The 25,312-nt window shown below is 40.1% G+C and overlaps 1 protein-coding gene across 3 annotated transcripts in view; it reads right to left on the bottom strand.

The window, feature by feature from the left end:
- The window catches only part of ITGB1 (integrin subunit beta 1), a 43,286-nt gene that overhangs the window by 12,775 nt on the left and 5,199 nt on the right, over nt 1-25,312 (bottom strand). For all 3 annotated transcript variants that reach the window (XM_018056844.1, XM_018056845.1, NM_001314156.1), the window contains 8 exon segments: nt 12,401-12,467; nt 10,319-10,404; nt 6,590-6,812; nt 4,951-5,121; nt 4,138-4,376; nt 1,962-2,117; nt 1,128-1,223; nt 748-837 (listed from right to left, as the gene is read on the bottom strand). In XM_018056844.1, the coding sequence (XP_017912333.1) occupies nt 748-837; nt 1,128-1,223; nt 1,962-2,117; nt 4,138-4,376; nt 4,951-5,121; nt 6,590-6,812; nt 10,319-10,404; nt 12,401-12,467 (1,128 nt within the window).

The following is a 25,312-nucleotide window of genomic DNA, read 5'->3' as shown; positions in this document are numbered from 1 at the left end:
AGTCTGTAAAAATCTGTGTAGGGTCTCCCCTGGCATGAGGTAGAAAATAAAATTCAACTTGTCAAAGGGCTGGAGCTGGTGTATGCAGCACAGGACAGTTACAGTTGTATTACAAAGGCCTCCGATGACTTACAACAGTTACTGACCAAGGCTTAATGAGTGAGTATCCCTAAAGCACCCAGAACTAAACTCAAGATGAACAATTCCTCTTTAATTTCAACTTCCTTCCACATGGGGTGAAAATCTTACAAATCTTACTTTAATAAGTCATGTATGGATTCATATATATTTTATGATACATGCACATATGACTGTGTGTGCACCACTTGAGAACAGAGAACTATGTACCCTGAAAATATGGCAAGAGAAGAATTAGAAAAAAAAGGGTTTCTGGCACAATTCATCAAAATCAATGAATCTGTAAAATGAAGGGAAGTAAAGAAGACTGAGGTAATCCTATAAATCTAAATGGAAGTTGTTTCATACTTGTTTTCCAAAAAGGAGAATTACTTAATGACATTCAAACAGAATTTAGAAATCCACCCGCCGCCATGCCTTTTATTTTGCCTTGCAAACACATTTTTGTAAGAGAATGAGTTTTCCCTCCATATACAGAATTTTACATACAAGTTTTACATTGTCTTCTGGGGCCTGCTAAATTGTGTATGAAAGGAGTTTTACTTTTTTTGAGCAAAGTATTCTCAACAGGGTACTGCCCAAAACAGATCTTACTTAAAATGCACTCACATTGTACGCATCGATGATCAACTGAATCACATTGCTGGAATTTGCAGATAATGTTCCTACCGCTGACTTAGGGATCAAATTTTTCAGTTCCTGCAATTAAAAGATAAAACCTATAAAACTTGACTTATTAGCATCTACTGAGTACCTACTATCTATTTTTAAAAACCATTTCTTGATATATATCCTAAATAAGGAGTCAGACCTAAAAACAACTAGTTTTGCAATGTAATTAAAATTAATACCACGTTTGTAAAATCTAGCCTTTCTATCTGATGACATTTTCCCACATTTCAATTCAGACATATCATTTTGCCTTTGAAGACTAAACAATAAGGATCTAAAAATGTGTTCCTATTTTAATCTCACACGTATATATTTACCTTGTAAACAGGCTGAAATTCTTCAGTAACTGCAAAAATTGTCTGAATGTTATTTTCGCTTAGTTTCTGGACAAGGTGAGCAATAGAAGGATAATCCTAAGAAATTAAGGAATAAAATTTAGTATGTAATTATATCCAATATACTCCAGTTTTTCAATACTTTCTGAAAATAATGATTTGCAAATATATCTGGATTACTTATGCAAGATTGCCTGAAACACCACAAATTATTGCTGAACTGGGTGCTGTCTAGTGGGTTTCTAATCCTTTTCTATCTTTATGTGTACACAAAAATTTCAATAAAAAAGATTTTTAAAAGATTATCTATGTATATTAGATGTCAGAACAATGAAATTGAAGAATTGACATAATAAAAGGTATATTATCACTAAGAAAAAGACCAAGATTCAGCAAGGTTTAGGTTTCTTCCAGACCTTGAACAAACTGCCAGTGTTTGTTTTCCGTAGAGGCAGGATGCCTACTTTCTTAGATCGTATATAAATAAGACAAGGAGTGTAAGACTATACAAATGATTTGTTCAGACACAGTATCAAACTTGCTATCCCTTGATGGACCGAGCAAGAGGAGACAGAGCTTTGGGCTGGGGTGCAGGGCCAGGAGTCAGCAGCTCCCTTAACCACCAGGCCCTCAGCCACGCGGAAGGAAGCAGGCACAAAGCCACAGCCTCAGAACAGCAACAAAGCTTTCCTGCACATTAGGTCAGGGCCCAACTTACCTAAATAACAGAACCCCAATCCTGAAAACCCACAAGCCCATTACGCATAATACTCTAAAAACCCGAATCCACTTAAATGTAAGGCACTAAGCACTTACATAATAATGGCTCATTGTGTACACATCATTTTCCAGGTGACACTGTCCATCATTCGGTAAAACAATGCCACCAAGTTTCCCATCTCCAGCAAAGTGAAACCCAGCATCCGTGGAAAACACCAGCAGCCGTGTCACATTCCTCCAACCAATCAGTGACTTGAAAAGAAAAGGATTTCAATTTTAAAATACTAGCTACAGAAATTCAGCAAAGATTAAATCTTTTCATCTTTATATAGGCTACCACTATACTTTCAACTTAATTCTGTATTTTCTCTTTTCACAATGCTAATAACATCCTTGCTGATAAAGGCACTGAGCCCACTGAATAAAACTCCCTCACCTCACTATAACACTTCACCTTGCCTATCTGTCTGTCTCAGCTCTTTTTTAAAAAACCTTTTAAAGTCAGTGTCCTTCTCCCCACTAAAAGGTAGCTCCACTCCACGCAGGGCAGGGACCACATCTGGTTTTGTGCATCATCTTATCTCTACTAGGTGCTTAATGAATAACGAAAATGTCTCAGCCCACACTCAACTTTATCTAAACACTGTTATCTCCCCTTCCCATCCATACCTACTCCACCTTCTGGAGCATATACTCCCTTTATCAGCCACCATATTAAAAAAGCCTCCCCTTTTTAATTATTAAAAAAAAAGCATTTTCTTCAAAGACTTGACCCTGCTTAATTCCACCCCTTTTAATCCATCAGTACTGTTTGTTCATTTATTTTATTCTCCACCTTATTCAGCAAAAAATTTAAAGTGGTGGTAAAATCCTCTTGAATAGTAATTTTATAATCATCTGTCTTTATTTACTCCATACATCTGTATATATCTTCCTAAGACTATAAAATCCTTGAAGGCAAGAATTAAGTTTATTCATGCTGACAGACCAACTGGAATATGTCTCTTCTGCACTTAGAGAAGTAAGTGAACAGTTACTCTCAGCCAGCACAGGGAGCAGAAAGCAGCAGCCAGGATACCACGGCCTGTTTTAATCTCAAGGCTGAGGTTCAGGCAGAGACAGCGCAGAGAATGCTTTCTCCATCTGAGCTTCTAGCAGGATCACAAATGAATGGCTGGAGAGGAAACAGGCATCAAGGTAGGCACCACCTGGAAAACTACTCTTCCCCTTTAAAAGTGGAGACTATCCTTAAACTGCATCTACCCTGATGAGAAGTCAAGAGTGACCACAATACAGTTGTTAACTGTTTGTTGGCTACTTGCACTATCTATGGATTACCGTATTTAAACTTTCTAAGGTGTATCTGTTATTATCTCTTAAGGAGAAGGAAACAGCCCTCTAGAATGGCAAGGAAATTGCCTAGTGGATGAGCAGTGATGGGAACATTTGAAGCTTTGTCCTAACAGGCTAAAGACTGTTATCTCAAGCACTGTATTATATTATCATCTTGGGTATCAAATAGCATACTAAAACTTGGTTGAAAAGTAACCATTAAGAAGCATCTGGAAGAGAAAGGTCTTTTAGGGCACAGGGGTACTATAAGGAAAAAGAGGAGGAAATGAGACAGATAAAACTTCATCTAGCTCACAATGTTTTCTACTTCCGTCCTCAGCTACATCATTAAAAGGTCACCTAAAATTTTCGGCTGGTAAATGGGTCAAAAAATTCTAACCACCAGTCCAATGGAGGATCAGCTTACTGTCACTGAAAATCTTGTAATTAAAATTACAAACATTATATGACTTCTCAGAACATCTATTCTCATACAGCTTTCAAACTAGGACTTAAAACCTTCTTTTTAAATTACTAAGACATGGGGACGATGCCTCTCAAAGATAAGCAGAAGAAAACCAACCAAAGGAAGATGGTGTCTGACACACAATCTATTTGAGCACTTTTAATGTTCCTGGTGACGTCTCAGATAACCCCAATACCATCTCAGTCACAAAGCTGGAAAGCCAGGGTACCCTGAGCCTCTTTAAAACACCCAGAACACCAGCTAAAGCTACACTGCCCCACTGTTTTAAATGGTGAGCATTTTGGCTTTTAAAACCAGGATTAACTATGCTTTTTTTTAAACCACTTGCAGTTGGGAGGGAATTTAAGGGATTAATCAGTATGATATAGAAATTAAGGTAACATTTTCTGACAGAAAAATCACACTTAAAATCCACACAAATAATATCCCCTTGTAGAGAATAAATGCACTCACTCCACAAACTGCAACTTGCATGATTGCATCAAAGCCACCTTCTGGTGAATCCAAATTTCCAGATATGCGCTGCTTACCAACAAGTTCATTAAATACTTCCCCTTTATCAGTAAGGCTGAGCACATTTTTGTAGCTAAATGGGCTCGTGCAGTTCTGTTCATTTGTGCAAGGGTTCCTGAGTTTAGCTGGTGTTGTGCTAATGTAAGGCATCACAGTTTTCTCCACGAAAGAGCCAAACCCTGTGGAGGAAAACGCACATGCAGTGATGATGGAGGGTGGATGGTTAAACTGCATTAAAAAAATCAAGTCTAAGTAATCAACATGTTTATAAGATCAACGAATGAATATATTCCTGTAACAACAAACATGCAGTTTATCATCTATGTGGTATAATGTGTGTCAAATAACATGGCAGCCAGTAAAAAGGGCTCCCCTGGGGGCTCAGATGGTAAAGAATCTGCCTGCAATCCATGAGATCCAGGTTCCATCCTTGGGTCAGGAAGATCCCCTGGAGAAGGGAATGGAAACTCACTCCAGTATTCTTGCCTGGGAAATTCCATGACAGAGAAGCCTGGCGAGCTACAGTCCACAGAGTCACAAAGAGTCAGACACAACTGAGTGACTCTTTCTTTCTTTTTCACAGTAAAAGAGGAACAAGGAGGCAGAAAAATCATTCGCCATGTGACAGGAGTATCAGTCCTCTCAGAAAGAAAAAGCTAAAACCTAGCCTCCTAATCTCACATGTACGTAGTGAAGAATAAAACTGCCAAGATTTACACAAATGAAAATTATTAATTTTCTCAAAATTCCTACCGATTCGGAAGTCTGAAGTGATCCTCCTCATTTCATTCATCAAATCTGTTCCCAGACTTTTCACATTCTCCAAGTCGTCTTTCATGGAATAGGAGAGGTCCATGAGGTAGTAGAGATCGATGGGATAGTCTTCAGCCCGCTTGAATTTTAGTGTGAATGTCTGTGGCTCCCCTAATTAATCAGAGATTAGAAAACTAGCTTGCCAGCAATCAAAAGCAAACGGAAAAGCCAAGTAAATCAGATTGATAAGGTCAACACTATAGAGTAAACCGTATTATTCACATAGTTTTTACAAAAACCAGGGCATTCCATAGGCAATTCAATCAATGGCTATGTACTCTTTTTATTCACAAATACTTAAAATGCCAGGCCCCAGGGATAATGAAAAGAGACAGCATTCCCAATCTACAATGGGCAAGACAGGCAAATAGTGGGTTGCTAACTACGACAAAGGAAAACAGATAGGGAACAACACAAACTGGATGGGGTGGGTGAGGCAGGCACTCTACAGGGTACTCCGGATGTTTTAGAGACTGACGCTGTCAAGCGAAGACTCCTCTGTTTACAGGATGCACTGTGTGCAGTGAATAAAGTAATCTGATTTTCCCTTACGAAAACCTGATGAAAAGTTTTAAGATGATTAAGGAGACAAACTTGTTAAAAAATTATAGGGAAAAAAAAAGAGGATACAGATATGAAACCAATAAGGACACAGAAGAGATGTACCAGCGGTATGAGTTGAAATGCATCAGAAAATACACGAGTAGGAAGAGGTCTGGGTAAAAGGTCATTTAGTTTTTAACTTGGAGATTTTCTCTATATAGATTTCTAGTAGGCAGCTGGATAACTGTGTTTGGAGCTTGAGAGAAAAACGTCTGTGTTACAGCACACAAAGGGCTTCAAAACCATGAGAGGAAAGCCAACGGTTAAGTGGACTACAAAGAGGAAGGAAGAAAAATGACACAGAAAGAAGACTGGCAGGCACTGGCGAGAGATAAGAAGGAAAGCAGGAGCGTTATCGCACAAGCCAAAAAGAAACATGTCGAGGAGCTCAAAGGCATCACGTGTACAGAAGAGTTAAATAAAGGAATAAAAAAGGCCTGCCGAAGGTCCATCAGGCCTGGCGGTTTCAGATGCCAGCAGAGGTTGGCCAGGGCAGGTCTAGAGGCACCGGGCTGAAGAGAGGGCAACAGGGGAGGGAGTGGGGAGGGCACACGCAAGTCCTGGGTGGAAAGAGCTGGAGATTAGAAGAGAATGGGGCATCCATTTTATTTTTTCCAGATTCAGGACTGCTACAGATTCTTATGAAAACCTTAATATTTTAATAGTAGTGTACAAAAACAAAGGAAAAAATAGATTAAAATGTTATCTTTATGCTATATAGTTACACCAGAAGATGGATATTTTTATTTTTTAAAAAACCCACTAAATCTATTAATAATACTTTCTGAATCTTTAACAGAATTTACTTTGGACATTAGGCATATGTCAGGTACATGGTCTGCCAAATTATATCTGCAAAAAATTCAAAAATTTTTCTAAAAGTTAACATACTCAGCATTTCTCAACAAAAACTTATATAACGTTGTCTGGAAGCTCAAGTGGACCCAAAGGCACTCCTAGAATCAGATTTCCATACCTGATCGTAACTGCAGAACCAACTGCTGTGGCTGGATTTGAGTGATATCTTCTGGTTGCAGCTTCTCTGCTGTTCCTTTGCTTCGGTTCGTTACATTTTTATTTTTCTTTATATCTTTGGAGCCTCTGGGATTTTCAATGTCATTTGGATGACAGCCCTTCTTTTTTAAGGCTTCTAAATCATCACATCGAGCAGATGTAGGCATACCTTCTTGTAAAAATGTCTAAATAACATATAAAATATAGGTATAAATATGGTATAAAATGGTCAAACCTTTTATATAATTGCAAATAACCAATTAAGTTGCAAAAATCAGGTAACATGTCTAACGTACTTCGTCTCTGGTTTTAAGCAAAATGTTGTTCCCTTCATCTAACCATAATAAAACATTTCTCCTTGAAGGTAGTACCTTTATTACTAATATATAACTAGTACTATATTATTTTAGAAATATTTAGTAGGACTTAAGTGTATATTTTAACTGTTTCATGTTCAAAGTATCTACTCAAAGAAATTTTTTTGTGAAATTATTCAGCAGGGTTAAGAATTATTAATAATGAACATGCCTAAATAATAGACAAAATACTTTTCCCAAAATTTCCCTTAGAAAAATTCTTTGAAGTCTTTCATATTAGATAGCATTTTCCTTCATGATATTTTGAACAACTCAATACTAGGAAAAACATATGAGCCCAAAACCTGTTTTAAAAAGGAGACCAAGAAATTTACCACAGGTTTACTAAGTATTCTTGGAAGTTAAAAAAAAAAAAAACTATTGGCTATTATTAGAAAAAAGCCTTTTAGAATTTACTTTAAAAAAAATAGCAAGTGATTTTATAACAGGTCAGAATGTATTTCTATTAGGTGAATTTTTTAAAAACAAAAAGCGGTAATGCTATGTAAATGGTATTTGTGGTGTGGGGTAAAACTTGCAGTAGTGACGTTGATTTTAAAATGGGATTTATGTGGAATCTAGAAAAACGGCACGGATAATCCTACTTCCAGGGTTTGGAAATAGAAACCTATTTCCAAGAAGAGAGATGCAGAAGCAGGGAACGGAGCTGCGGACAGAGGGGAGTGGGGCGGGGGGCGGACGGGGAGAGCGCTGGCACAGACCGCTCCTGGAAGGGGCTGTGCCCCGGGGAGCTCAGCTCAGGCGCTCTGCGAGGACTGTGGCGCTGGGATGGGGGGTGGGAGGCAGGCTCAGAGGGAGGGGATACATGCACACATATAGCGGATTCATGCTGCTGTACAGTGGAAACTAAGACAACGCTGTAAAGCAATTATCCTCCAATTAAAAGAAGGATACACGTACAGCACAGGGAATACAGCCAGTGTTTTGTAATAACTACAAATGGAACAGAACCTTTAAGAACTGTGACTATGTTGTATGCCTGAAATTCACATATGATACACCAACATCTCAATTTAAAAAAAAATAGAATGTTTGCCAAAAGAATCAGAGAACAAAAAAGAGTTACAATTTTTAAGTAACAGAAATAGCTACAAAATATATTCTTGTTTATAATAGGATGGTGAGTTAGAAATGCATTAATATAATGCATCCAGGATCTTTTCCGTACTTGGTAAATAAACAGCAGCTAATAAATATTCATTACTACCATTTTTTTAAAAATGCGTTATTTTTATTAGATGACTAACTCAGAAGTACTTTTAGTGAAAGCAAAAAAACTGCTGTTAAGATGTGTGTGTGCGTGCACATGTGTGCACTCACTCATGTCCAACTCTTTGTGACCCCATGGACTGTAGCCAACCAGGCTCCTCTATCCATGGGATTTCCCAGGCAAGAATACTGGAGTGGGCTGCCATTTCCTACTCCAAGTGATCTTCCAGATCCAGAGACTGAACCCGCATCTCTTTCAACTCCTGCATTGGCAGGTGGATTCTTTATCACTGCGCCACCTGAGAAGCCCTAAGATGTAAAGATTCTAAATAAGTTTTCCATAAATGTGAAAAAGGGGAACAACAACAGTGCATACAAGTATATTTGTGCATATCATTTTAAAATGTGTAGTTATAATAGCCATTTAATTATTTCACATATACCCCTAAAAGTTGTTTAGTTGGCCAGAAGTCTTTTTTTAAAATCTTGTCATTAGGAAAACGAGGAAATGCCTTTCATTTAGGGTCACTTTGTGTTCAGTTTTATATGGTATTTATTATCTATCGATTTCATGGTGCTGCATAAAGTGAGGATATTCATAAAAAAGAATACACAATAGTTTTGATCAGTTATTTTTTTTAAGGAAAATGTAACACTAAATGAGAGCCTTTTTGTACTTGGAGAAACAACTGGAAGGGAGTGCCATAGGTCGGATGGTTCAAAGCTCAAAGTTGTTCTCCCTTTATGTATGGTCAAACTAAAATGCTGCCCAAGTGCAGGCCAGTGCACCATCCATTTCCAAATATTAGCCAATCGAGGAAACTCGGATCACAAAACTCAAGTAAACATATCCCAAAATACCTTTAATAACTTAAGAATTGTGCCACAAAGATCAAAGGCTAAATTATTAAAAGAATAACTTGGCTAGGATAACTCTCAACCCCAGATAAACAATAACCTCCATGAAATGAATGCTATTGTTGGGAACAGCAAGTACCACTTATTTATAATCATCTAAGTGAAACTGCTTTAAGTTTCTCCAATTCTTGTGCCAACACAAAGGAGGCAGCTCATGCTCAATTTCCAGGTAAGAAAACCGGGGGTTTCAGTTAAGCAAGCCTTGTCTGAGACAAACTCAAGGCACTCCCTCTGTCTCCTCCACTGTCTCCAACTTAATTCCAGAACACCGTTTTTTGAAGAAGAGAAAGTTGCCAGTAGAAAAATTCTGAAAATACAAAACAAAAACTTCTCATTTTGTCTCTCAGGTCAAATCACATGAAACATCTGATACCTGACCAGTAACGGCCACAAGGCAGGCATCTGAGTGTGGGGTTTTTACTCAGGTGCCTGAGTGAAAACAAACAATAAGCCCTCAACCTTCTGATATTATTCACTCTGTAAATAAATTACATATCCTCAAAATGACTCCCCTTTACCTCCAGTTCCAACTTAGTGTTCATTGTCCATTCATTCATCTAACACTTACTTAACTTGTGGAAGGTGCCATGTTAAGCAATATATACAGATGACAAAAAATAAAATTTAAACCCTAACCTGAATGGGCTTTTATTAGGATATAAATCAAGTGTATATTAGTTTAATTGAAACACAATTAGGCAGATTAATTATACTTTTCCCATCATAAAAAAGGGAAAATCTAAAATAGTTCAGTGAGATGGCTAGAGTTTTTTGGGAAGCTGTCCAACAGAAACATAACGCACGCTACAAAGGTGAGCTACGTATGTATTTTTAAGTTGTCTAATAGTCACACTGAGGGGAAAAAACAGGGGAAATTAATAATACATACAAAATATGAGCATTTCAACCTTAATGACTTTTAAAATCACTAAGTCCTTGATCTCTGGCATGTATGAAGGCTGACAGCAATTCTCAGGAGCTCAACATCACCACACATGCCTAGTGGGCCCTGTGCGGGGCAGCGCAGCTCCAGACCACCAAACACGGTCACACACAGAGCTGACTCTCATTCAATCAACAGTGAGTGAGTGAGAAGTCACACCAAGCACCTCCCAAGGATACAGTTTTGAGCAACACTAAGTGACGAGGGAATGAATGGAAAGGCTTGAATAATCAATCTGACTTACTGAATTTGTGCACCATCCACAATTTGGCCCTGCTTGTATACACTCCCCACATGACTTGGCATTTGCTTTCAAACATCTATTTTCATCTGTCAGGAAAAAAAAAAATTAGGCTACTTAAGTTCAAGAGAGAAAACAATGAAAAGATCAGGATCACAATGGCAATACAATATATATGAACATGATGTAGAAATACTATGAAGCTAGTTACTAAACTGACTCAGACCTACCCACCAAAGAGAGGTGATTCTGGATCATCCTGGCGCAGAGAACAATAAAAAGACAGTTATCCTTCCTGTCTTCTACAGCAAAGACTAGGTATCCTTAATCTATACATTTGTCCTTTTCTTCCCCCCAAAGGCATAATTCCAGGCTCTCTCAAGTTGGCCATAATTGTCAAGAATTTTCTTACCACTGGGTAAAGTATTATTTCTTTTCATTTAACTCATACCACCACACCCATACTCCCCCCGTCCAACCAGGCTGCTTCACTTTAGTTTGGTAAATACTTGACAAGTCCACATTCATCCTATCCACAACTGCTTGACTTCTCAGGTCTATGTTCAAAGTATGTCGTGTATTTCTTTAAATCCACGTAAGGATCAGCATGCCTGCCATGTAGCACACACTAATATGCACTGTCTCCAATGTACGTTTTCTGATTATAAACCTAACACACGCTCATTACAGAAAATTTGGAAAATACATAAAAGCATTAAGAACTAAAAATCACCCAAAACCTGCTCATTAAGACATACATTTTTTGTATATTTTTCCCAGTCTTATCTATGCAGATAAATCAAAAAAATAGCAAGGAAGCATGCACAGACATTACTTAAATGAAACTGAGGACATACATTTTGTATACTACTTTTTTATACTTAATTGTTTCATTCCAAATTCTTCAAAAACATGGCTTTAAAGATTACATATGCCACTGTATTAATGTAGCCTATAGAGTGGGAAAATTTCTATTATTTTTAATCGCATGGTTCATGTGGGCCATAAACCCAACATATAACACACACATGCACGAACCCACACAGATGACCATTCTTATGCAAAACTCCATTTCCTTATCACAAATTTTAAAAAAAGAAACACTGAGGTGAAAAGGATCAACTTTTAACCTCTCTCCAGCAGTAACATTCAAACACACATCCTCACAAGCAGTGCACACACATTTCCTTTTTTAATGCGAAGATTTTCCTTTCATTTAACAAGTGTAAATAAGAACATCAATTGTCGGTTATTTAAGAATTCTTTTTATTTTTCCATATTTTTCCTGGCCATTTATTTTGTAAATTTTCTATTCGTCTTTTGAAAAGTTTTCTATCATCATGTTTTTTACTGTTTTTACTGGATCTCTACACTTGTGAGCGAAATTAAACCCTTATTTAACTATTTTTTGATACTGTTTTGACATACAGATAATTTGTTTTTTTATGTTACTGTTTGTCTTTTGTAATTTAAATCTATTAATAACTTCCCTCATCTCTAGTATCAAACAGCTCAGCTGTTCTATGCAGTGTATTTTCTGAGATTTGGAGAACAAAAAAATAGGACATCCATTATTCTAGATTTGGGTGCACCATGGTTTATAAGAGTATTAAATATATTTTCAGCTTTATTTTTTCATTCCTCTTCTATACAACACCAACATTTTGCAAGACTTCTGATCAAACAGCAAGAACATCTTTTGGAAAACCAACTGTTCCTCCTTTCATTTTTTTCAGACAGTAGTGGACAGCTCATAATCTATCTTCTACTCATTTACTTTACTTCCTTCTAAAGATGTAACACGCCTTTGCTCTCTCTGTGTTCATTACACACTCTATCCTATCCCCCCAAAAAATCTCTATGTAGTGCATTCTATTCCTGCTGTCACTCCGGGTGGTGGGTGGGGAACCTGACAAAGGACCTTGCAGGCACCAGAGGGAGCCCTGCCCTCGACTCAGAGAGGCCAGGCTGCTGCAAGGCCTTCTGAGGGAGCAGGACCACCCAATTTAGGTTTTCCCAGGAATTTAAGGTAGTCAAAAAGTGATACAAGATATTGAACAGACAAGTAGGCAACTTTTTTTTTACCTGCTTGGCCAAACACACAGCAAACTGAACTGATCAATCCGATCCAGAAAATCAGTTGTAAATGCATCTGAAATAGAAAATGTACAATTTTTTTAAAGGGGGGGGGGCGGTTAACACATTAAGCATAATCATTCCCACTCACCTGATTTTCTGATTTATAAACATAATACATCTTCTTCCCCAACCCTTCTCCATAGTCAACCTCCTCCTCTCCCCCCAGGTTCCCAGAATCCACTCTTGCTTTTCTCCAAATCAAATATAGTTTAATATTTAATTAACAGTGCTCAGGGAAAAAATGTCAAGCATTCTTACACCTAAAACCTATGTATTAAATCTCTGTCCCATGGAATCTGTTACCTCCTGTGACTCCGAGGTGGCCAATCGGGCATATCCCAATGCCTGTTATCTCAACACTGAATTGTGAGTGTGAGTGAGCCTGTCAGAATCCTGATCATGTCACTAGCTTGCTTACAACGTTTCATTTTCTTGTAAGGGTAAAACCAACATCTTGCACAGGCCCCCAATTCAGTTTTTGTGTCTGATGTTCTATAACTATCTCCTTTTCAAGAAAATCAACTTCTATGCATGAAATTTGTAAAATATTCAGTTCAGTTGCCTACAGTTTCTAGATCTATAAACATATGAATTAAAGTTTTTCATAACCTTAATCTACATCTTACCAGAGTTGGTCAAAGACAGCTGAAGTCATAGGTGACTAACTCGAACTACTCACTGCTCTTGGACTGCACTCTAGCAACAGCTGCCCCTTCCACAAGAACGCAAAAAACCCAAAAGCAAATATAACACGCCCTCGAACACAGATTAGCTTTATTACTTATCAAAGAAATACAAATTAAAGCAGTCAAGGCTATGGTTTTTCCTGTGGTCATGTATGGATGTGAGAGTTGGACTGTGAAGAAGGCTGAGCACTGAAGAATTGATGCTTTTGAACTGAGGTGTTGGAGAAGACTCTTGAGAGTCCCCTGGACTGCAAGGAGATTCAACCAGTCCACTCTGAAGGAGATCAGCCCTGGGATTTCTTTGGAAGGAATGATGCTGAAGCTCCAGTACTTTGGCCACCTCATGCAAAGAGTTGACTCACTGGAAAAGACCCTGATGCTGGGAGGGACTGGGGGCAGGAGGAGAAGGGGACGATAGAGGATGAGATGGCTGGATGGCATCACTGACTTGATGGACGTGAGTTTGAGTGAACTCCGGGAGTTGGTGATGGACAGGGAGGCCTGGCGTGCTGCAATTCATGGGGTCGCAAAGAGTCGGACACAACTGAGTGACTGAACTGAACTGAAGGTGAACTAGCAGGTAAAAAGAAAAAGGTTTTTTCAACTCAACAAAACTTAAATGATTTATTGCAGGTGGGTAAGAGAAACCAGAGATGGCTCTGTAAGTTGATACAATTTGGGGGAAAAAATTTAACAATCTATATCAAAAACCATTAAATATGTTTCTGCTCTCTGGCTTAGTAAACTAACTACTAGAAACTCATTCAAAAGAAATAATTTAAAGTTTCAAAGGTGATATATATGTACTTTCAGTACAGAACTCTATCATGTTTATAACAGTCAAAAATCCCAATGTCCTCTACCCAAGATCCACGAAGAGCAAAGGGCTAACTGAACCAACTTCATGGACTACTGGAGTCAAAAGAATAAGATGCAGCAACATCACAAGTTTTACAGAATAATTTTTGGACACAAAGAACACATTTAAGATGACAGGTATGTAAAAATAACAGTATATATACATATAAAGTAACCAGAGTCCTGGAGATGACAGCATTATAAGCATAATATAAAGACAACGGGTTCATTTGTTTTTAAATTGTTCTAGTATATTCTTCATTTCACTTTCTTACTAAAAACAATATGGTAGGGTAACTGTGTGGAATTTTTTTCTTTCTTGGTAAATTTCCTTTAATAAGGAAAAAAAAATCCTTTAAAAACCCTCATTTTCAGGATACAATACCACAGCTCCAGAAAAACGCTTAAAAGTTCTACTCTGGTATCCTTGGATTTCCTCTGCTGCCAAACACTGCTTGCATTTTCTGGTTTTCCAGAGAAAAGCAGTGTGAATAACTCACACAGTTATCCACTTTGCAACCAAGCTCAGAACAGCCAGTTCTGTTATGCCCCAGTTTTGGCTTACACATCCAGAAGCCCAAATGAAGCTGAGGGTCACTGACAGTTCACCTTTTAAGGCCTGACTAAAAGGTTCAATGTGTAATAAATCCACACAGACTATGATTCTGAGCAGTTCAAATAATGTTATCAATTCCAAAGTTATGACTAAAAGGCCCTGGACAGTAAGACACCCGAAGAAATGCCCGACTGTGATGAATGGAGCCTCTGAGCAGCCGCCACACCAAGGGCACAGAACAAATATCTGGCCCATATATGGACTCTGACCCATGGTCTTCAGAATACAACTCGGATCGCTTTCAGGACCAGGAGACTGCCTTGGAAAACCTTTAAAACGTCCTACAACTCATAGAAGACCACTCAGATAAAGTTACCAGGTAGCAGAAAATATTTCCTGACATTCTTAGGTCCATGGCTTTAAAACACTACTTTAATGCCGCTGTCTTTTCCTCTATAAACCTTGACACGCTGTAGATTAGACTTCTGGAGCCCTCTTGGCCCTGAAGAGCTCTGACCCCAGAAGCAGACAGCACAAGGGCTGCACGGTGGCAAGAGCAGCAGGGTGGAGGGCAGCTCGAGACGAGCTGTATTTCTAGCAGGGCAGCCGCCAGGCCTGCCAAGGCCAGGCTTTCTCCCCAGGAAAGGGAACAGCCACAGGGGGCGGAAGAAAGCAGCCAGCAGGGATGAGGAAAGTCACAAGGGCCACAGGCAGAGACAGAGCAGCGAGGTGGTGAAGAGGCAGCGGGGCGAGAGAGGCGGGGGCAGGGCGCCCCGAGAGCTCCCGAGACGGCCAGATGCCCCGAGGCAGCACCGGCCAGCGTGTGGCCCAGGGAGCCCCCCAGGCCTGAAAACCCCCACCTCTGGAGGTAGGGCCGGTGACTGCCCACCAGTCTCCCCGCAGACTCTCAGGCTGAGAAAGGCGCCCTGAGGAGTGAACAGCTCCCAAGGAGGGGCGCCCAGTAAGAGATGCCTTCAGGTCCTGTCCTAACCCTGACTCTCCTCCTCTTCATGACCAAAGGTCTAGAAAGAGCCGTGAACCCGGGTCTCTGGCTCCTCCTCCACCTGTGCAACTGGTGTCTGCCTCCTGGAGACACACATCAGTTTACACGCACAGAATGCACACAGCATCACTGACTACACCTCACCCTTCTTCCTGAACATGCTCTGTTCCCACCGACTTTATTGGCTCCTCCCCTCCTCCTGGAAGAGCTTCCTTGGAAAATTCTGTCAGGTTCTGTGCCCTATAGGAGATACAAAGATTGCTGTCTCAAGGAATTTTCAGTTTAAAGACAAACAATACCAATAACTGTAATGTGACGTGATGGTTCCTATAAGGAGGACAAGCACAAAGTGCACTGAGGATGCCAAACCTGCCAGGACAAGTCCAGAGGCTTCCTGGGGCTGGAGCCGTGGCTCCCAGGAAACTACAGGCAGGCCCTGCAGAGAAACAGCGGGCGAGAGCCCGCATGTCAAGGCCACAGAGCCACGACAGCAACTGCAGGGACTTCTTTCCAATCTCATCGCTAAACATGCATGTTTGGGTGACCCCTCTCTCTCTCTCTCCCCGTAAACTGGAATTGACGTGGTCTAACTTTACAGAAAAAAATGTATTTAAGCATTACTTGTAGTTAAATCTGGTCAGCGGGGTGAGTGATTATTTTATCCCCATAATTTTCTACAATAAGAGTAAATTACATTATGTTACAACGTTAAAATGTCATAGAGCTAAAAAAAAAAAAAAACCTTCAAGTACTTAAGTATTTTTGACAAATTATAAGCTAGAAATAACAGAGATCGAGACCAACAAGGCAGGAGGTTACAGTCAGGTTACAGAGTCTTAAATGCCATTCATACTAAGAGTTTAGATTCTATGCTACGTGTACCAAGGAAGCTGGGGAAAACGGCACAGGGAGTAACATGACAACATATATGTGACAGGAAACCAGCGGGGTGGGGGATGAACGGCAAGACACGAGCTACTGGACAGTCAGTTACACAATGTACCGCCCAGGCTCCAGAGTAACAACGGACAAAGAGGCGCTTGGGGGATCTGAGGCTGCTTAGGTAAGGAATGGTTAGAGAAAGAATCATCACTTTCAAGCAAGGAAGACAAAGAAAGGTGGGAGTTAGGGGAGAAAATACTGATTTTGATTTAGAAATGTGACTGTGAAATGCCGGTGTGAAACCGAGGAAAGACATTAAGCGGGAAGTTAAGACCTATGGGTCTGGCTTTCAGATTTCAGGGCTAGAGATACAAACCCAAGAGTTGCGGGCAGCTATGAAATTCTGAAGATGGATGAGACTGAAGAATACTCAGGCAGAGAGGAGTAGGCAGGCCTAAGGGAAGAAGGGAAGAGTGCCAGAGCCAGGCTCCTTGGAGCAAAGAGGGATGGAGCACAAGGGGCCCACCTCCCTGAAGAGAGGCGCGGCAGCTTTCTCTCAGTCAGGGCAGCGGGTGAGAAGCTGGGCGAGTTCAGGCATGACAGCTTGTGTTTCTTCCTGAAACAGGAAGCAAGGACAGGTGCTGGGAGAAAAGGGGAGCGGGGTTGGCAGACGGGAGAAAATCAAGACGATGCAACAGGATTATGGAGCAGTGCTGAGGCCCAGCAGGTACTGGACACCCTGATCGACAAAGGCACATTTCTAACACTCATCTCACCTGAAACTACCTGGTAATAATCTGCCCTGGTGGGTTCTAAGCGCCAAGAACACAATCTTTCCTGTCTTCAGTGACAGGACCTATAAGTGCTTGGGACAAAATCAGTACTCAAAACTTGTGCTGAAATACGTTAAATTGTATGTCATTTTTCTTGTACATTACTTAGAACCGCAAGAAAGTATAGATACCCCAGGGATAACAATTTTGAATCCACATAAGTATACACAGGCCAACTTTCAGCTAGATATAAAATGCCTCACACTCTAGGTGCTTGTGCATCATGAAACAAAATTCATTTACATACACAAGGCACTGATGTACTACATACACACACTCAGTTATAAGGTCATCCACTTATTGGTTATTATTCTAGTTACTAGCACAAAACCCCAAAGTTTTTAGAAATTCTTGTAGAAACAGTCAAATTGCTGAGACTACCTCCCATGGGTCCTCAGACTCCGATCTGAAACTGTGGAATTAATGCCACTATTTACAGAGCAAGTGCAGGAGGAGGAAGGGGCAGTGCTGAGAAAACACACATACACACAGAGAAGGTCACAGTCAAGGGCCTAGATATCAGGGTGCAGGTGAGAGAAAGGGCTAAACAGCCAGGTGTAACATTTCAGGGGCATGCAACCTTGGGTAAAAGGTCGAGGTGAGGGAGACAGCTATGGGAACTGGGTTGGCTGGGGTCCGTTCCCAAAGCAGAGTCTGAGACGAGAGCAGGCGTGCAGGCAGCTCACTCAGAGGGTGACGGGGAATGAGAGGTGCTGAAGACACAAACCAAGAGAAAAGGCCAGGGCACTTTAGCTACCACAGGGGTGCCCAAGGGCTTGGTCTCCCTGAGAAGTCTTGAGAAGTGTATACAGTTCACCCCTGGATCCATGGATTCCATTGGCGGATTCAACCAACAGATGGAAATAAATTTTTTTAATTAGAGTTCCACAAAGCAAAACCTGAATGTGCCCTGCACAGGCAACTCTGCATAGTATTTACAATGAATTAGGCATCATCTGGAGGTGACAAACTGCACATGAGGATGTGCATAGGTTACACACAAGAGCTACGGCTGCTAAGTCGCTTCAGTCGTGTCCGACTCTGTGTGACCCCATACGCGGCAGCCCACCAGGCTCCCCCGTCCCTGGGATTCTCCAGGCAAGAACACTGGAGGGGGTTGCCATTTCCTTCTCCAACACATGAAAGTGAAGAGTGAAAGTGAATTCGCTCAGTCATGTCCAACTCTTAGTGACCCCATGGATTGCAGCCCACCAGGCTCCTCCATCCATGGGATTTTCCAGGCAAGAGTACTGAGGTGGGTCGCCACTGCCTTCTCCGACACTCAAGAGCTACACCCTCTCAAAGAGACTTGAGCATCTGTGCATTTGCTTGGGGAGGAGGAGTGTCCTGGAACCAATCCCCCTTGGATATTGAGGGACAACTGTGGAAAGTGTGTCCGGAGAAGGGTCACTGGGAAGACATGCCTCAGTTCTAGTCCCCACAGGTAAAAGTCTGCCCCAAGGGGCTCCCAAGAACAACAGTACACCCCACCAGAAGGCTTCTGCCAGCTTCTCTCCCCACGGACGACAAGAGGGCTGGCTGGAGATGACCCAGGGTTGAAAGGACAGAAGCACGTAAAGCAAGACACAGTCAGCCTGAGTGAGTCAGAGAACTGCTGCAAGAGGCAGCGCCGGGAAGCAGAGGCGGCCCCGGGAGTGAGGAGGACAGAGGGTTCCAGTCCAGCGCCCGAAGCCCGTGGCGTTAAAAGAGCAAGAAAACTGCTAGAACAGAGTGTGGCAAGGGTCACTTGCATTAACTCTGGAGATCCCAATGATGGCAAGAACTGGGGAGGGGATTTAGGCCAGGCAAGTCACGTACAGGCGCACATACATGTATTAAAACGAACACAAACAACTTGTGTTTAAAAGATTTAGTAATTAAGACGCACGACGCTCTTTCCCATCTACTGCAGATGTGTATGACTGATCTACCTTATGAATTGTCATCTTCTAGAAATCAGTTCTCTGTGTCCTCTTTACCTAGCCCAGTATACAAAGAGTCTAAAGATAACTGCAGATATTCTGAGGTATCCACAGAAAAGTAAACAAAGGCAAGCAGAGTGCAGTGATCACCACCGTTTGCTAAGGCATTGCTCAGAATGTGGACTGTGGAGTCAGGTGCCTGGACTCAAACCTCTAATCAACCCCTAACTAAGCAGGTGATACTGGCAAGTTATTTAATCTGTGCCTTAGTTCCCTCATCTTTAAAATGGACACTATAGTTTCTACCTTATGGGGGATATGTGAAGTCTGCATGAGTTATAAATATAAAATATTGAAAACAGCATCTGGCACACTGCAAGCAATACCTAGATGGTACTTGTTATCATTATTACTATACATTACAGCTGGAGCTCAGCAACAACTTGATTCAATAAAGAAGTAACTATGTTTGAATGTTTGGGTTTTTTCAATCTTAATTATTAACCAAAAACTCTGAATTGATCCATGTTAGGTGAAACACAAGATATGGAAGAAAAGATGAAGTATAAGGGTTAGAAAAAAAACACAACTGCAAACAACAGATTAATGTTGACTTTTTATAGAAATTAATACATTACTTTGATATGATATCAAAACCTGATACTGTATATGGTAATGGTGGTTTAGTCGCTAAATTGTGTCCAGTTCTTGTGACCCCATAGTCTGTAGCCCGCCAGGCTCCTCTGTCCATGAGATTTCCCAGCCTAGAATACTGGAGTGGGTTGTCATTCCCTTCTCCAGGGGATCTTTCCAACCCAGGTCTCCTGCACTGCAGGCAGATTCTTTACCAACTGAGCCACCAGGAAGTCCTATACTGTAAAAAAAAATAAGGCTTAATCAGGTGCTAATTATTAATTAGATACTAATTATTATGCTAAGTATAATTAGATAATTATTTTAGGTTCTACATTTAAGTAGGATTATTTTACTTTCTAACAATCATATTTCTAACAATTTGCATGTAAAATAGTAAAAGCATCAAAACTTTAATGCTTTTTACTACCACATTAAATACAGCACAGATATTTTTGAATGTTAGTATCATGAATCACCTTAAAAAAGATCAGAGGAGAGAGTAACATTCCTAATTAAAATAGAAATAAGGAAGAATGACTTCAGGTTTCTTCTTCTATATGGGGAAGCAAATCTAGGAGAGGCTAAAAGCAGGAAGAAAACTGCCCTGAAAAGACATCTTGTAGCAGAAACTTAGACCAGGAGGCTGTGTACCAGTCTGGTTCATTCAGAGACTGCCGCCCACTGAGAACTATAAAACACAAAGGTGATCTGTTCACTTAAAAGACGGACAAGGCTCACACCAGGCACACCAAAGAGTGATACGATAATTGAGTTTTGATGATTTATGGTAATTTGTAACAAAGAGTTTTATTTTATTTTTACTTTTATTCTAACACATGCAAACGACTACAAAAATGACAATAACTAATAAAAATAATAACAGCAGCTATCCCTTCTAAGCAACTCCATGAGGTTGGGGACAATATTATCTTTGTTTCATATATGAGGAAGCCAAACCACAAATACCTTCTCCAAAGTCAAACAGGTAGAAGTGAAACCAGACCATCTGAATTCTGAAGCTGTGACCTGAGTCTGTGCTCCATTAAGCTACAATATTCTGAAGGCACGCTCAGTCACTATTTTAAAAATAAAAGAACATCCTTCTACTGTTAGAACTGACTCAGAGAACAGAAATGGAAAGGACTTAAAATGTTCTTTGAGTTTATTTCTTAGTCCTTCAAAATGACTGGAGACCATCAGAAGTTATTTTAATTATCAAATTTCGTGAGTATACTGACAGGTTATGGTCTCACTCCTACAAAAGCATTTCATCTAAATATCTTTCCTTACTACATTTAATTTTAACTAAAGGGTCATAAGGGCTTCCCCGAAGGCTCAGTGGTAAAGAATCCAACTGCAATGCAGGAGATGCAGGGTCGATCCCTGGGTCAGGAAGATCCCCTGGAGGAGGGCAGGGCAACCCACTCAGTATTCTTGCCTGGAGAATCCCATGGACAGAGGAGCCTGGCAGGCTACAGCCCATGGGGTTGCAAAGAGTCGGACATGACTGAAGCAACTTAGCACGCACACGAAGGGTCATAATTCATCCTTTGAACAATAAATTATCTCAAACAGCTCCCCCAAAACATCATTCTGATAGTCAGAAACATGCAATTGTTCCCTTTGTCAAAAACCGCACATAATTAATCCCCACTGTAAACTCATCTTTATTTATCAAGGTTAAATGTGGTTTTATGAGCTAGTCAAACTTCTAAATACATACTAAGTATCTGTTAATGTTCTTAACAATGTGACAAATGACTCATTTGGTATTTCTTTTTACATTATAGATAAGATCTTTAGAAATTTTATATGTACTTTATTTATAGAAATTAAACAATTATGCTTTAGAGAAAAATTACTTTTAAAAAATGGAGAGTTACATTTACTTTAAATTTTAAAATTGGGTGCTCAGATGCCATCTATGCCCCAAAGGACACAGTACAAAAAGAAGTCATCCACAAAAGATTTCTTCCTATAAAATCTTTGCACTAAGAGCACATTTTTATTCAGCATAACTTGGATTTCCAAGTCAAATATCCATTGCGCATCTACCATGTACAAGACATATAACTGACAAAGCTGGGACATGAACCCAGGCATGAACTGAAAGCCCAAGCTTTCAACAGAAGTAGGTTTCTAATAAGAAAGGTTCCTTCTTTTATATCCTAACATTTTAAATCTTTTCATCTTAATGGTGGAAAAGATTCAAATACCTCCATTGAGGTATATCATAAGCCTCTCCTGAAAATAGAATAAGGTTAGATTCATCCCAAGTCTGTACCACCATCGTTATTTTCTGTATCTGTGTTCAAAAGGAAAAAAATAAATAGTCCAATAACATATTAATATTTACCGATCAACACAGTCCAGAAAAGGAACAGAGCCAAGAGGAAAGCCTGAGGCTTTCCTACCGTGCAGTTCACCCTGCTTCTCCCCACGCAGAGCAAGCAGCAGGAGAGCATACAAGCCTGCTCTGCTTCACACCACCAGACTCGAGGGCGAGCGCTGGGGATGAACTCACCAAGAGCAAGAACACCTTTCCCCTTGTGAGAAGAACAAGTAAAACTCAACATTTTCCCCCTCTCTGGCAGAAGAGGTGCGTGGTGGTGATCCTGGAGGTGTCTATGGCCTAAATAAATAATAAGCTACAATGAATGATTAACAACACTTAGCAGAAAGGATAAAAGAGGGAAGAAAAAGAGGGACCAGGAAAGAAAGGAGGTTGAATACTCCAAGGCAAACAGGCAACATTTCCTTTGAAGTCCGTGTCCACGCACTGTGGAGGATAAATCGTATCCTGAACTAGAAAACTTTCTAAAATTCAGAACTCCCACTCAGAAGAAAAAAAGACTTTTTATGAGCCCCGACCCCGTCTTACCCAAAGGTGGTATCAGCCTGAGTTGAGTCCCAACAACTAAGGTTTGACTACTCCATAACTACAGGCTTAAAAAACAATTTGAAACCTGAGAACAGGGCCAATACTTAAAATTACAGAACAGAAAATGTGTCTATTCTGGGGCTTCTCTGGTGGCTCAGCAGTAAAGAATCTGCCTGCAATGACGGAGAAGTAGGTTTGAACCCTGGGTCAGGAAAATCCATCCAAGAAGGGAATGGCAACCCACTCCAGTATTCTTGCCTGGGAAATCCCACTGTCAGAGGAGACTGGTGGGCTTCTGCAACTGGGGTTGCAAAAGAGTCAGACACGACTGAGCAACTAACCAACAACTGTGTCTACCCGACCCCCCATGAAAATGACAAAGCGGACAATCAATCATCAGCACCCACCCCTGTGGTGCAAGGGGAAGATAAAGAATTGACACACTGTGTCTTGGGAAATAGTTTCAATGATCAAGATGGAAGTTGGGGGGAAGTCAGGGCATGGAACTGAACTACAAAAAATTTCTACAGCACGAAAAGAGAAAATTAAGAATCTTCTCTGGAAAAAAAAAAAAAGGAGAATGAACTCATTATGCTCTTCAAGGAATTAAGAAAATCTCAAATAGATTTTGTAGCAATCAAACGCAGTAAGACCACAAATCTAGAGAAAAAGTGTACAGAGCTACAGGAGGAAATATAAGTTGAAATCTTCTGCAGAACTCAAAACACACAGGAACAGAATCAACATGACAGGAAAAGCAGGCTTGAGCACACAGAATTCAAAATAATTCAAGGCAATAAGAAGCATGACATTATAGTCAATAGTGATCCAGTAAATAGATAATTGGTATATCACCACCACCACCTCCCCCACCAAAAAGGTTATAGCCTTTACATAAGGACGAAAAAAATAAAAAAGATTAATAAGCATTAAATTCCAAAAAATGGTGAAAGGGCATAAAATAAGTTCAAAGCTCATAAAATAAGCCAAAGGACAAGACTTAAAATATGAGCAAGGGATTTCCTTGGTGGTCCAGTGGCTAAGACTCCACTCTTCCAATGCAGGGAGCCTGGGTTCCATCCCTGGTGGGGGAACTAGACCCTACCAGCAGCAACTGACAACCCCGCATGCTGCAACTAAGATTGAGGATTCCACATACTGCATCTAAGACCTGGTGCAGTCAAATAAATAAACAAGCAAAAGTTTAACACATTAAGTAAATCTATTAAGACATAATATTAAGGGCTGACCCAAAATGAGCATGAAAAGTTGCCTGAACTTAATTCTTCCCAGGTCCTCCTTCCACTCGAAAGACAAGACATTACCCAGCAATTGCTGTATTTCAAAATAGCCTAGCAAGCTGTTCCTTCTTTACACTTGGCTATGTCTATAGATTTTGCCTTTCTCTGTGAAGGGAAAAGAGTAAGTCAGCAGCTGCTTTGGTTGAAGAATTTACTTTGGGGCAAGTTTACAAAGAACTAGCAAAAACAAGTTTACCACCTTAACTAATGGGATCGACAAGCACTTGAGAGCAATATATGTTCCATGTAATTTCAGTCGAGGAGAACTGTAAGTTACACTCCTTGGATAATTTTATGTACTTTTTAAGTAAGTCATTCCAAAATTCTTACTTGGTCAAACCTTTAATAAATTTTCACCATATGTTTTGTCATATCTCTCCTCTGCCCTGTATTAGATTGAAACAAACACAGTGCTTGAGTATATTCTAAATATATATATATAGTAAATAAAGGTTAAAAATTTTACCTAAATATAGGTAAAACCCAATTAATGTCTCATTTAGCACTAAGCTGGGAATAATATCTACCTTAGAAATGTTACAAGAATAAAATATGATCATGAATGTAAAACAAATATCTTTATAGGGACCTATAAATCACAGCTTACTTGATTACTGAATTTTCTTCTTGCTCTTCAACTCATTCACTGACTCCATTAGAACCTGAGTGACTACTTAATAAATGGTTCTCAATCATTTTAAGCCATTTTAGTAAGCACAAGTCCACTCCCTACTGTTTCTGTTGTGTTTTTCTAAAATAATACTAAATGCAACTTTTAAAACTACAATCTCCACCTCCAATAATCAAATATGACCCACCACTACACCTTTGGGGAAGGAAAGAAATTACAATCTGAAATAAATAAAAAACTGCAAAATACTGGAGAGCTAATAATTACTCTTCTTAATTTTACAAAGACTAAGTGAAAGTGGAGGGTGAAAAAGTTGGCTTAAAGCTCAACATTCAGAAAACGAAGATCATGGCATCTGGTCCCATCACTTCATGGCAAATAGATGGGGAAACAGTGGAAACAGTGTCAGACTTTATTTTTTGGGGCTCCAAAATCATTGCAGATGGTGACTGCAGCCATGAAATTAAAAGACATTTACTCCTTGGAAGGAAAGTTAAGACCAACCTAGACAGCATATTCAAAAGCAGAGACATTACTTTGTCGACTAAGGTCCGTCTAGTCAAGGCTATGGTTTTTCCCGTGGTCATGTATGGATGTGAGAGTTGGACTGTGAAGAAAGCTGAACGCCGAAGAATTGATGCTTTTGAACTGTGGTGTTGGAGAAGACTA

This window comes from Capra hircus, chromosome 13 (assembly GCF_001704415.2).
Source record: "Capra hircus breed San Clemente chromosome 13, ASM170441v1, whole genome shotgun sequence".
In the NCBI taxonomy this organism is placed as follows: domain Eukaryota; kingdom Metazoa; phylum Chordata; class Mammalia; order Artiodactyla; family Bovidae; genus Capra; species Capra hircus.
This window is presented reverse-complemented; position numbering and strand designations above follow the sequence as displayed.